Source organism: Apostichopus japonicus, chromosome 16 (assembly GCF_037975245.1).
Source record: "Apostichopus japonicus isolate 1M-3 chromosome 16, ASM3797524v1, whole genome shotgun sequence".
Classification (NCBI taxonomy): domain Eukaryota; kingdom Metazoa; phylum Echinodermata; class Holothuroidea; order Aspidochirotida; family Stichopodidae; genus Apostichopus; species Apostichopus japonicus.
The window spans coordinates 29,617,640-29,632,512 of NC_092576.1; the positions used below are offsets into that span (position 1 = coordinate 29,617,640).

Below are 14,873 nucleotides of genomic sequence, written 5' to 3' on the forward strand. Positions count from 1 at the left end.
GGACAAGTTGCAAATGGTATAGAGGAATATTTTCAAACTTAACAGTCATGTGATCCGAGGTCATCAAAGGTCAATGTTAAAAAAGTAGTATTTTGGGTGAGAAAATGGGCAAAGAAAAAACTTTTTGAATTTTTACAGTTTTGATGCTATATTCACGTCTCACCAATCAAAAATGTCAATAGGTTTACCCCAGGTGACCTTTGTGTGTGAAGTTATATGAGGTAAAAGTTAATTTTCAGACATTAAGTGCAATAATTCCCAGTTCCAAGGTGTGACACGGTTCATATTTTGGGACAAGTTGCAAATGATATAGGGGTATATTTTGAAACTTAACGGTCATGTGATCCGAGGTCACCAAAGGTCAATTAATGTTGAAAAACAAGTATTTTCCGATAACTTGAGAACAACTTGTTTGTTAGGGTTGGGAGTTGCTTCAATGTAATCTAATTGTTGACCTGCATCAGGATGACCCTTGACCTCAATTTGACCTCTGGTGACCTTTAAGTGTTTTGGGGATTTTTACAGTTTCGATGTTATTTTCAGATGTCAAAGGTACCTTCCGATCATAAATATCAATAGGTTGACCTCCGTGTGACCTTCGTGTGCGAAGTTATATGGGGTCAAAGTTTTCGGTCGGAGTTAGGATGGCTGTATAGACTTGTCGTGTTGCTTTTTGGAATCATGGGATCAAACTACATCTGAAACAAAGGTCAAAAGTTCCAAGGTCACATTAGAAAAAATGTGCCTGGTTTCGGAGAAAACGGAGGAAAAAGAAAATGTCTTTTCTTGTATGGGTTATAAAACTTCCACATATTTTTTTCTGGCTCAGTCATGGGCTCGATCCAACTGAACAATCGCTTACTTGAATGTTCTAGCATTCTTTATGGCCAAGCAAGATGATACTGTGTAGTCTCTGTACCATCCGTAAGATACATACTGTGCTGTGGCACCTTTGTACAGCACACAGATCACAGAAATGGAGAATTGAAGTGACAAGACGGCTGATCTGCGAAGGACCAAGCAAAAAGAAATCTCAATATTGTTGTAATTTTACTGTACGAATGTACAGAACAGGGGCACCGATGGCAAACAAAAAGAGCACGATGGCAATTTGTTTGCCGGCGGTTGACTGTATTTTACAGGCAAGCACGTCACTTACTTCAATAACTAATAGTGAGTCTGATGACTTTGATGCTCATATGTTGATAATTTATGAGGTTGAAGGATCAAACGTGAATATTTCAATTGGCATTAACTACTGACAACCATCATTTGGAATATCACCAAACTTGGTATGTTGATGTTGGTAGATAGACTATACACATGCTGTATGTTGCAATGATATGATACAAATTTATGAGAGGGCAGGGCTTAGCATTACTTTGGTAACCAAAGTTTGTGTGCATTAATTGCTGTTGTTTTATTAGGGCTTTCTTAAATTTCCCTATGAATGGAACTATTGAACAGCAGCAAGGAACCAACAAATCTTTTCATTATGATTATGTCGGATCAGTCATTATGATATTATTCAAAATGCAACATAATTTTCATTGCTTGAACTAAGTTCAAGTTTCAAGTTACCTCACTGCAATTATTCAAGATACAGTTTATAATATCTGGTTATGTCGGTTCAGTCACCAAATTTTTATTCAATATGCAACTTGATTTTCAATACTTTCGCAAAGTTAACGTTTCAAGTTACCTCCCTGCAATATACTTAATATTTACGGTTAGGTTTCATTGGGTAGCATTTTACATGTTTATGGCACGGTCCTGACTTTGTTTCTTCTAAGTGATGGTGTCCAGCTACAAGCAGTTTGCAGTAATTTGCTGTGTTGCATGTTCTTTGGTCGGCTCAATTTATTTCTCTTTCGCGTTCGTACAAGAAGGAAAAAAAGAAGAAAAATCCGATAGATTTCAGAAGAATCTCAGTTGAATTGAATGTATGTGCACGTACAACGCTTTAAAGGTAAATATGCATGTTTTCAATTTTTCTATTCAATGTTGTAATATTGTTTTATCTTAAGAATATTTATATATATTATATTATATTTATATAAGAATTCAATAAATAAATAATCATTAGGTTGTGGGGTTAATTACATTTCTTTCTGACTATGCACTAGCTGCATGGCCATCAACCAAGTGAAACATGGGGGGGGGGGTGGAGGGGGTGGAAAGCTCTCGTGAGATTTCCTAAAGACTAGCTGAGCGGAGTGGCACCTTGTATGGCGCGAAGCGATAAACATTTTTTGGAAAAAAGGACTTCTCAGATTGCTGAAAGAGGCACTTTCCAGGCTCGCAAGTTGCATCTAAGCGGTCCCTATATTTATACGTCATGTTCTAGAAACTGTACACTTCCTGACAAATAAAACTAACAAATTACTAGATGATTCAGTCAATCGTTGGAAGGGGACAACAACAAAAGCCTATTGCAAGGAATGGAGACAAGTTTGCCAGTGTCTTTGAGTTGAAATCCTTCCAGAGATTCTAGTGGCATACAGTATATTGTCAGTCACTCACCATACACCATCAAAATCCCCCAGTAATATTTTTATTGCCTGTGATCTTTGTGAAACCTTGTTAACAGACCTGTATTGTTTCTTGGCAATATTATGTTTGATATTGGCCCACAAGATCACATGTTCATGTTTATATTACCAATTCATCCCAACTGGCCAGTCATTTCGAAGTATTTTCTTTCAGCCTTTTTTGCAATACTCGGTGACAGCTCAAAACTAAGATTTTACGCTTTTGTAAAAATCAGTATCATTTTATTTTCTAGCCCCCCAAATTCCGATATAAAATCCCAAATTACACCTGTGTAAGGCCTGGGCAAAGTCTATCACTCGACATCGCAGTTGCCTCTTTGGCTCTCCTTGGTTTCCCTGCTTTTGAGATTTGGACACCCCGCAGAAGTTATACTTCTTACATCTGAATTGCGCGCCGCAGTGTGTGTTAACTTTTTCTAGTATAGTGCTATACAAGTACACTGGTGGTTCATTACCAGTGAAAGTCCTGTAAAAGTATTAAGGTAACCAGTCTACTCTTGGTGATCGTGTTTCCAATTCTTAATTGGTGGAAATTTTTAATGTTTCTCAAAGCGTTGAAAGCTTTCATAAAAATTTAAGCGACTTTCGTACTTTATCTTCGACGACTTCGTAATCGAAAGGCTAACGTAAAATAGATTGTATTCACAGATGATTTCAGACATGGTTGCAGTTACTAGGCCCCCTAGGCTTTAGGCTATCCTAACTGTGTTACTACTACTAGAGCGGCAATACCATATCATATTTATCACGGAAATTGCCTTCCAGCAATCGTTCGTTTTACAGTAAGATACGCATATATTTTTTAAGTGGCTTTGCGACTAGGGCTAGCCTATGTAGCCTACTGCAATATAATGTTGAAGGTTACCTATTATAAGGCTAGCCTACTTGAATAATTTTTATCATGTGTTTGTAACTTTGTAGAAATTTGATTTTTAATATTTGTGCGGGCGAAGGCTCGTACTCCTAGCCTATTAGCTGTATTACTTCGGCCTATGTGTGACCATGGTTAGTGTGTCATTGTACCCTCCTAGTCTTACCTATTCTGTTATAGCGCCCTCGAACTGATACAAGTTTGTTTTCAAAATGGCTGCCCCTTGTGGCGTTAGGCCTAGCCTATGCAAAATAAACACAGTCTGTGTTTACCATACATTGATAGGGTGTTGCTATAGCTACAGTTGTCTAGAATGAGTCGATAGGCTGGTGGCAGTTGTGTTAATTTAATGGTTATTGATTCCTCATGTCGTCGGAGAGACTTGAAGTATAGGTCGACACAATCATCCTATAAAAACAAATTGTGTCTCCATAAGTAGGCATACAGTAAACAACGGTAAATAAAAGGCAAAATGACCATATTTACCCGCAGGTGTTTTTAACGTTACAAGCTCAAAATGAGTTTTTGGCTGTTATTGTTCTAGGCCTAGAGAACGTTGGCTACCTTTTTTTTCTCTTGGAATAACCACTTGGTTAAAATGAAGCAAAATGTCTGCACTTTAGCTTAGTAGTACTTGTAACTCCCACTTCACCAGCACTATCAGTCAAATGTGAAATGTTGACCATTGAAAAAGTGACCCATATTTTGGGAACGTGAGTCAATTTGTACATCAATGTAAGAATTGGTGAGTCACTTTTGTGATATGTCCCTTGTTGGTAATTTTTGGGTTTGATGAAACTGTAAACTATGCGATGATGATGGCATGTGTGTGTGTGTATGTGACACCTAGCTTGTAAACACTGTATCTCCAGAAGGGAAGCTTGGACAGATCTCATATTTCAGATGTAGGTCTATCACATTGAATACAAGAAGCCTATTGTTTTTGGTGGAGGTCAAAGATCAGCTGGGGTGAAATTGGGAAAACCTTGTAAACACGATATCTCAAGAAGGGAAGCTCGTACAGACCTCATATTTGGTATGAAGGTGTACCACATTGACTGCAAATAGCCTATTGTTTGGGTGGAGGTCAAATGTCAGCAGGGGTCAGGTTGTGAAAACCTGGTAAACATGATATCTCAAGAAGGATAGCTTAAATCAATCTCATTTTAAGTATATAATTGTACAACATTTGAGTGCAAGAACCCTATAGTTTATGGTGGCAGTCTAAGGCCATTTTGGGTCAGCAGGGGCTACATTGTGAAAACCTTGTAAACATAATATCTCAAGAAGGGAAGCTTGGATCAATCTCATATGTAGTGTATAAGTGTACAACATTGAGTGCAAGAACCCTTTAGTGATTGGTGGAGGTCAGCAGGGGTGAAATTGTAGAAAACTTGTAAACACGATATCTCAAGAAGGAAAGCTTGGATTAGGTATGATTTTGGCACAAAGTTTGCTCAATATGTCTTGGCTTGTAATGTGCTTTCACCCTGGATGTTCCCCACTCTGTTATGCTTCATACTCACACTGGCAACCTGTGCAGCCTCTGTGATATATATACTTAACAATTTGTCAGTATCAAGTGAAGACTCCCAAATTATGTATCCCACCTGGCTTCTTTGTGAAGGCCAGGTTGTACTGTATATCATGTAGCATTTTGATTGTTGCACAGCCTGCAAGGTCTATTTTTTGGTTTAATTTAAAATTTCATTCTTGTTTCAGTGTCTATTGCAGTTTGTCACTCATTGCCCAGTCACGTTCTCCAAAATTTAAAAACCGTGTGTCTGAACTTGATTGTGTGAACTTTTCTCACCATCAACTGGAGCAACATCACCTTGTCAACCACACTATTGCTAAGGTAATTTCATAGTAGATGGTAACATCATGATAACAGAATTTTGAAATTCAACTTAGTTTTATATTTTTTTCACATGGGAACAGGAAGGGGTCCTAGAAAAAAACAATGTATGTAATAGTTTGTTTGCAACTGTTTTCAAACTGTATAGTTTTGTACTGTATAGTTTCAAACTGTATAGTTTCAAACTGTATAGTTCAAACTGTATAGTGTACTGTTTTCAAACTGTACAGTAGACAGTATAGTAGACAGTTAAAACTATAGTAGACAGTTCAAACAGTATAGTAGACAGTTCAAACTGTATAGTTTCAAACTGTATAGTTCAAACTGTATAGTGTACTGTTTTCAAACTGTATAGTAGAATTTTTATCAATTCATCATAGCACTCGCTACATCAAAGCCTCTGTGATATATATACTTAACAATTTGTCAGTATCAAGTGAAGACTCCCAAATTATGTATCCCACCTGGCTTCTTTGTGAGGGCCAGGTTGTACTGTATATCATGTAGCATTTTGATTGTTGCACAGCCTGCAAGGTCTATTTTTTGGTTTAATTTTAAATTTTATTCTTGTTTCAGTGTCTATTGCAGTTTGTCACTCATTTCCAGTCACGTTCTCCACAATTTAAAAACCGTGTGTCTGAACTTGATTGTGTGAACTTTTCTCACCATCAACTGGAGCAACATCACCCTGTCAACCACACTATTGCTAAGGTACTTTCATAGCAGATGGTAAAATCATGATAACAGAATTTTGAAATTCAGCTTAGTTTTATATTTTTTCACATGGGAACAGGAAGGGGTCCTAGAAAAAAACAATACATGTAATAGTTTGTTTACAACTGTTTTCAAACTGAATTTTTATAAATTCATCATAGCACTCACTACATCAAATGATATGTCACTTATATGCAATTCTCAACTTATAAATAAATTTGTATCATTTAAATTGTTAACATGAGGTCACATCATCAACTCGTTTCAGTGTCCTAACAAAAACTGAAATTTTGTGACAGCTGATTGAATGATTGTTGGCTGATAATGACAGGTAGCGAATTGTTTGTGATACTTTTTAATTGTTCAAATTTAATGTTAATAGTCTGTTTATCAGATGTTCTGAAATAATTTTCTCATATTGTGTGTGATACAAGTGAATATAATTTAAAGTTACTCACATTTTAATTGTTCCTTTATATGAATTTTAACGTTCTTCTCTTTCCTATCTTTGCAGACTTCCCACAAGTTGCTGGACCTATTTCTGCTGGTAATTCTTCTGCTGTCCTTTTCCAGCCAATCAATATCATTTTCATTCACTCAACCATCTAAAATAAATCAATACAACCTTCATTTTTTAATATACATGCATCGAGATTTACACCATTAACCAGCACATCAGTAAAGCATCAATTATACCTTCAAACAGTTTATCAATAACGCTGTAGATTAAGCCATCAACCAGCGTATCAGTGAGGCTGTAGAATACACCATCAACCAGCGTATCAGTAATGCTGTAGAATAAACCATCAACCAGCGTATCAGTAATGCTGTAGATCAAACCATCAAACTGTGTATCAATAATGCTGTAGAAGAAACCATCAACCAGCATATCAGTAACACTAGAATAAACCATCAACCAGCGTATCAGTAATGCTGTAGAATAAACCATCAACTAGCGTATCAATAACGCTGTAGCTCAAACCAGCGTTTCAGTAACACTGTAGAATAAACCATCAAGCAACGTATCAGTAACGCTGTAAAATAAACCATCCACCAGCGTATCATTAATGCTGTAGAATAAACCATCAGCCAGCTTATCAGTAACGCTGTAGAATAAACCATCAACCAGCGTATCAGTAACGCTGTAGAATAAACCAGCGTATCAGTAACGCTGTAGATCAATCCAGCGTATCAGTAACGCTGTAAATCAAACCATCAAGCAGCGTATCAGTGACGCTGTAGAATAAAGCATCAACCAGCGTATCAGTAACGCTGTAGATCAAACCAGCGAATCAGTAACGCTGTAAATCAAACCATCAAGCAGCGTATCAGTAACGCTGTAGAATAAACCATCAACCAGCATATCAGTAATGCTGTAGAATAATCAATCCATCAACCAGCTTATCAATAACGCTGTAGATCAAACCGGCGTATCAGTAACACTGTAGAATAAACCATCAACCAGCGTATCAGTGACGCTGTTGATCAAACCATCAACCAGCGTATCAATAACGCTGTAAATCAAACCAGCGTATCAGTAACGCTGTATTGAAACCTTCAAGCAGCATATCAGTAACGCTGTAGTTCAAACCAGCATATCAGTAACGTTGTAAATCAAACCAAAAGCAGCGTATCAGAAACGCTGTAGGTCAACCAGCAAATCAGTAACATTGGATAAAACCAACCAGCATATCAGTAACGCTGTAAATTATACCATCAATAACACTATTAATTCTTATATTATCAAGAAGCGTATCACTTTTGATCATAACTTGCACGTCAATCTCTGCATCTACTGACATGAGTAAGGCCATCAACTTTCATTTCAGTATCCGCTCATATATATCAATCTGCCTTTCAAATCCATAGCAAGTCACTTTCGATCACAACTTCAGCATTACTTCTCCATTTGTGTATATAAAATTGTATAATTTATTCAGCCATGCCACAAACTAAAAAGGCAAGCTACCAGCAAAGAAAAAAAGCAAACCAACAAAGAATTCTAGCAAGAAGGTCAAACCAGCAATGCCAATTACTTACAAACCCTAACCAAAGCGTAGATGAAGTATCACTACAACATTCACCCTATGCATTGACTGATATCTATTTACAAAGTGTGCAGAATCATGACACATTTAATTTCTTTCCAGTTGATGATGCTTGGCGCATTGCTAAGGTTAACGTCTTGGAACAATTAAATCAGCATCTTCATATCAATCATACTATGAATCTGCCACATGTCAAAAATTCGATCACATACATTAATACGACAAAACCATGTGATGTTTGGAAAATAAAATGCTGATGGGAATTGTTTCTTCAGAAGTTTGTCATTCTTAATTACAAATTCTGAAGCTAATCATCACTGTGTAAGAAGACTTGTGGTACAATCTATTGAGGAATCTCACCTTCCACCTTCTACTAATTCTGTGGAAGAATACATTCAGACATCAGGTATTTTGAAGGATGGAGTATGGTCTACAGAAGTTGAAATAATGGCAGCTGCGAAACTTCTACAAACTGACATATACACATATGCTGAATGTGGAAATCAATGGAAATGGCTTAGATTTCCAGCATGTGGTAATCTCAGAGACCGGGTGGATACAACTAAACATGCAATTTATTTACAAAACACAAATAGTGATCACTTTGATGTTGTTTACGGACTTGATAACACTGATCTCTGTCTGCTTCAGAATAGCCACATATCTTTAGAACCTAAAACAACTATACAGAGGATACAAGAAGAACAACAAAGGCAAACTTTCTGCCACAAACGTGAAGTTGAAGGAACAAACAATATTCAATTATCTCACAGCAAAGGTAATTGTAATAGTACCAAACGAATGCAAAATCTAAGACAAAAAAACAAAGCATATAGAGAAGAAGAAAGAACCAAAAATGCAAAAAGAATGAGAACTAAACGAACACATGATGTATACACTCAACATGAAAGGAATCAAAATACGAAAAGAATGACAGACTTAAGACAAAGCAAGGAGTACACTCAAAATGAAAAGAAAGAAAACATCAAACGAATGAAGGAAACAAGAAACGAAGAAGAGTATGTTCAGAATGAAAAGAAACAAAACATCAAACGCATGAAAGAAACAAGAAACAATGAAGAGTATGCTCAAAATGAAAAGAAACAAAACATCAAACGATTGAGAGAGAGGAGATACAAAGAAGAATACACTCGGAATGAAAAGAAACAAAACTTCAAACGAATGAAAGGAACAAGAAACAATGAACAGTATGCTCAGAATGAAAAGAAACAAAATCTCAAACGAATGAAAACTATCCGTAAAAGCAAAACCTAAACTGTACAAGAAAGGAAGAAGAACAAAGAACGAATGGCAGAAACTAGAACAGATGCACAATACACTACAAAAGAAATTAACTACAAACAAAACATGAGAGCTACAAGTCGAACATCATCCATCCAAGAATTGCAACAATTATTTTGGAATTCCATTTCAGTTGGTCCAGAATATGTATGCAGCTGTTGTGAACAGCTTTGGTATAAAGAAAGTGTAACTGACTTTGCACATACACTTAAGAAAGGCACATTAGACATTGCTTTACATTACCACAAACTAGATGAAAGCATGACCATTCCTGTGAAGTTTAAAAGGAAGCTATCATTTAAGCACTCTGTTCAAAGTGAAAATATCAGACCTAACAAGGTCATAACTGCTGCAAAATGGCTTGTTGCAAACAGCTCTTTATACAGAGATGAAGGTGTAACAATTAATAGAAGGTGGAATGAAACCATGCACCAAATGGAGGATGATTGGCAGGAGTTCATGGAACCCACTGAAGAACAACTAAACCCATTAGAGAATGGTGACCTATCAGTAGCTGCAACTTCTCAAAGTCAAACTAGGGATGAAGTTGACAACGATTCTGATGATGAATGGACAGAAGCACAAAATCAAGACATGCAGCCAACTGGTACTTTAGATACTTTGCTCACACCAGAATTTAATGAACAAAATCAACTTGCATATTGTCTTGCACCAAGCGAGGGAAATAGACCTATGGGTTTATTTCAAGACCATCAGTCTGAAATACTTGCTTATCCAACACTATTTTGTGGACAACCACGGAATGAGAATAAAGTAAAGGTACATTATAGCACCATATGTAAATGGGAATTGCGACACAAAGATAGACGATTTGCTAAATCTGTTCCAAACATTTTCTACAAAACAAAGAAACTACAAATCAACCAAATACAACAGAAGGTTACACTGAGTATGCGAAAGAAGAAAACACAAGGAAAGAAATTAACTGCTCAGCAGTTCAAAACAAACGAAAGTATTAAGCCAATTTTGTCCCTAGATGAAGGATTCAGAGTATTCCGAACATTACGAGGATCCCCTCCCTATTGGGAAAAGTCAAAGAAGGAATTGTTTGCAATGATTAGACAACTTGGAATTCCAACATGGTTTCTATCATTTTCTGCTGCAGAGACAAGGTGGCTTCATCTCCTCAAAATACTGGGAAGAACAGTCCAAAACAAAGATTTCTCAGATACAGAAATCTTAAGCATGGATTGGACTGAAAAGTCACAACTTATACAAAGTGACCCAGTTACATGTGCACGTCACTTTGACTACACATTTCGAAGATTTCTGAATGATTTCCTATATAGCTCGTATCATCCAATTGGTGAGATCACTGATCATTTCTACAGAGTAGAGTTCCAACAGAGAGGTTCTCCACACATGTGCTTTTTACGTGACCCGCCATGCGGGATATAAAACGTCACGGCCAAACGGCACTACCGAACCATCCCATTCTGAAAAACGAAACTCAGGTCAAGCGAGCCAATAAAAACATACGCCCGCCGACCTGCAGAGACAAAACGCCCAACCCCCCACTCAAACATTCAAAAAAACACAAAAGGACGACCAGCACGGATCGAAACGAAAAACCCCTCCCCAGCACACCACCGTCCAAAAAAGGCAGCCCCAGATAAACGGCGAAAATCACCTTCAATCTGAAGGCGAATGTCAGACTTCACCGCCTCCAGGACTGCCTGCCAACTGGCAAATTTCCCCCTAAAAACCACATCACATCTATTCCGCCAAACATGTTTTTTCACAATAGAGCAAACAAAAATAATGCGATGCAAAACAGCAACCGAACAAACTGGAGGGTCTACCCCATATAAAATAAAGCCCTGCCCTACCGACCATGAACGGTCTCCCGTAACACGGTCGGTCCAGGTCTGGAACCACTCCCATAAGTTAACTACAAAGCAACAATGCCAAAAAACATGAGCGGTACTCTCTAAGCTGTCACAGCCGGTCCTTGGGCACAGTCCATCACCCAATCGCCAATGATATCTTTTTAGGTTGGTCACCAAGGCACCGTGTGCAATTCTCCATGCAAGATCACGGAGCCTGCCACCATTCAGCCTTGAATGCACCGAACGCCATACTTCGGCAGAATGACGTCCCTGGACAAAAATTGCATTCAAGGCCCTATCTCGCAACGAACTGTGAACGAGGGCCGGCTGTGACAGGTCAACAGGGGGCAACTCAATCAGAGCGGAGCAGATGACACGCACCACCCTGTTTGGAGTACTACTATGCGGTTCTCTGTTGCTAAACAGCGCCGGGACCCATCGACGCAGGTGCAAACCGCCCCAAAAACGTACAAAATATGAACAAGGCAACCCTGGGTCAGTTACCGCTACAAACAACTGCTTAAATAACAAAAAAGAGGTTCTCCACACATTCACATGCTAGTATGGGTCAAAGATGCTCCTTTATATCAAACTGCATCACCATGTGAAGTTGAAACATTTATAGATCAATACGTCACATGCAGTAAACCATCTGATGCCATCCTTAACTCTGTCAGCTTGCAAACCCACAGTCATGCTAAGACATGCAAGAAAAAGAGACAAGGTATTTGTCGCTTTGGCTTTCCTATCCCACCGATGCCCAGAACCATGATTTTAACACCATTGGAAGGTGAAATCAATGACAACACCACAAACTTGTATAAACAGATCAAGGCTTATTTGGATGATTTGAAACTTGCTGAAGATGTCACTGATACTTTTGAAGACATGCTGGCAAAGTTACAGACAACAGAAAAGGAGTATATTTTGGCCATTCGCTCATCTTTAACAGCAGACAAAATATTTCTTGAAAGATCACCATCGGAAATAAGGATTAACAGTTACAATAAAGTGTTGCTGGAAACTTGGAAGGCTAATATGGATATTCAGTATGTACTTGATCCATATGCATGTGCATAGTAAAGGACAAAGAGGTATGAGTAACCTTATGCAACGTGCAACCAAAGAAGCTAGAGAAGGTAACATGGATATCAAGCAGCAAGTACGGCATATTGGAAACAAGTTCCTAAATCATGTTGAACTGAGTGCCCAAGAAGCTGTCTATTTAGTGCTACAAATGTCACTGAGGAAAGCCTCCAGACAATTTGTCTTTGTGAATACCTCACCACCAGAAGAACGAAGCATCCTTATCAAACCCTTAGATTACATTCAACAATTGCCAGATAACTCTACAGATATTGAATGTATGGGACTTGTAAAGAAGTATTCTGCCAGACCTAAAGCACTTGATGATTATTGCCTAGCAGACTTTGCAGCTTGGTTTGATATCAGTAGTGACAAAAAGAACAATTACAAAGATGTTAGTCTCAATGATACCTATCAATCAGATGATGCAGATAGCCCCGTCATTCAAAAACACACTGGTGAAGTTAAATGCTACTCAGTAGGTGCATTGAACTTTAGAAAAAGAAACAAAGCCAAAATCATCAGATACGTTCGCTTTAACAAAGACAATGATCCAGAGAAATACTATAGACAACAACTTATGTTGTTTTTTCCTTGGAGATCTGAAAAAATATAACACAGTCATGCGAAACATGTCAAGAACGTTACCTTCAGGTTGAATCCATAATTCGGGACAAGGAAGCAGAATATAACCACAGTGGAGATATTATTGATGAAGCAATTGATGACATGGACAATGATGTCTCTAATATGTATAATGAGGTTGCACCTAACACAGAGCACATAGAACGCTCTCATCAACAAGAAAAGGAAGAACAGAAAACAAAAATCCCTTGCAATGAAACACCCGAATTGTATGACATTGGACTAGACATTGGGGTTGCAGTCAATACTGTAAGCAGAGAAGAGTTGCAAAAACCTAGGTTGCCAGATTCACAATATGGAACTTTAGTCAACAGCCTGAACATTAAACAAAAACAGTTTTTCTACCATGTACTGCACTGGTGTAAGACCAAACAAGAACCACTGTATACATTTTTCACTGGTGGTGCTGGAGTGGGAAAATCACAAGTGTTGAAGGCTCTTTACAATGCACTATTGAAGTACTATTCTAGTCAGCCTGGAAACAATCCTGATGATACCCACATCCTTCTAATGGCACCAACAGGCAAAGCAGCATATGGTATCAAAGGCACCACAATCCACAGTGCTCTACACATTCCAGCTAGTCAAGGATATAATTACAAAGCATTAACATCAGACAAGCTGAACTCACTAAGGGTCCACTTTCGAAATTTGAAAATCATTTTCATTGATGAGATATCCATGGTTGGCAATGGAATGTTTGCATACATAGATAAACGTCTTCAGCAAATTATGGGTACTAAGAAAACATTTGGAGGTGTCAGCATTATTGCTGTTGGTGATCTCTTTCAACTCAAGCCAGTATTTGATGGATGGATATTTAATGATCTAACTGAAGATTATGGCCCACTGGCATCTAATTTATGGAAAGACCATTTCCTGGCATTCGAACTAACTGAAATCATGCGACAAAAAGGGGACCAAACATTTGCTCAACTTTTAAATCGCTTAAGAGAAGGCAAACAAACCAATCATGATTTAGAGCTGTTGAACACTAGACTGTTTACAAACAATGATGTTCCAACAAATACTGCACACCTTTATCAGACAAACCTGAAAGTTAATGCACACAATCATGAAGTTTATTCCAAGCTAAACACTACAAAATTCAGTCAGATCTAAAGATGTTGTTGTAGGCGATATCCCCAAACCTGTTAAACCAAAAATACTGACTTGCATCCCGATTGACCCGCATAAGACAATGGGTTTGTGTACCGAATTATCCTTGGGCATCGATCAAAGAGTAGACTTGTGCCTTAACATTTCAGTTGAAGATGGACTGATCAACGGTGCCTCAGCTGTTGTCAAATATGTAGAGAATCTACAGGAAGGCAATATTCATACTATCTGGGTACAGTTTGATGACACAACTGTAGGTAAAATATGTCGTCAGTCGAAAAAAGAACTGTATAATTCAATGATGTCTCCATCATGGACCCCAATTTGTCAAATTGCCCGACAATTTCGAATTGGTCGTAACAAAAACGCAGAAGTTATGCGGAAACAATTTCCTCTTAGACCAGCAACTGCAAAGACAATCCACAGATGTCAAGGAGATACGCTGAAAGAAGTAGTCATTGACATGTCTGGTAGTAGAATACAATGTCACATGCACTATGTTGCATTAAGTAGAGCAACTTCCCTGAATGGATTATACCTACTTGACCTTAACCAAGAAAAAATTACCGTGGATCAAAATGTTGTCAAGGAAGTGGAAGAAATTCGTTCAACAAGATCATTGAAAACCTTTGTCCATACTTTTGAAGACTGTGGCAACACAACAATCCTTCATCAAAATGCAAGATCATTAAGGAAGCACATTTCTGACATCAGAAATGACATGACAGTCACATCTGCTGATATTCTTCTGTTCACAGAATGCCACATCTCAGAAACTACCAATGATGAACTGCACATAAAAGGGTTTACATTATTCAAAAACATACC

At 37.9% G+C, this 14,873-nt stretch overlaps 1 protein-coding gene across 1 annotated transcript; it reads left to right on the forward strand.

The window, feature by feature from the left end:
• Nucleotides 1-6,551: 6,551 nt before the first annotated feature.
• Nucleotides 6,552-12,275, forward strand: LOC139982503 (uncharacterized). Its single transcript, XM_071995398.1, has 2 exons — nt 6,552-10,717; nt 11,734-12,275. The coding sequence occupies exons 1-2, from the start codon at nt 9,352-9,354 to the stop codon at nt 12,273-12,275; spliced, it is 1,908 nt and encodes a 635-aa protein (XP_071851499.1). The 5' UTR covers nt 6,552-9,351.
• The last annotated feature ends 2,598 nt before the right edge of the window (nt 12,276-14,873 follow it).

Coding starts and splice junctions, on each gene's coding strand:
- LOC139982503 (XM_071995398.1), top strand. CDS start 9,352: ATGGCAGAAACTAGAACAGATGCACAATACACTACAAAAGAAATTAAC. Junction 10,718..11,733: donor AGTAGAGTTCCAACAGAGAG/GTTCTCCACACA, acceptor AACAAAAAAGAG/GTTCTCCACACATTCACATG.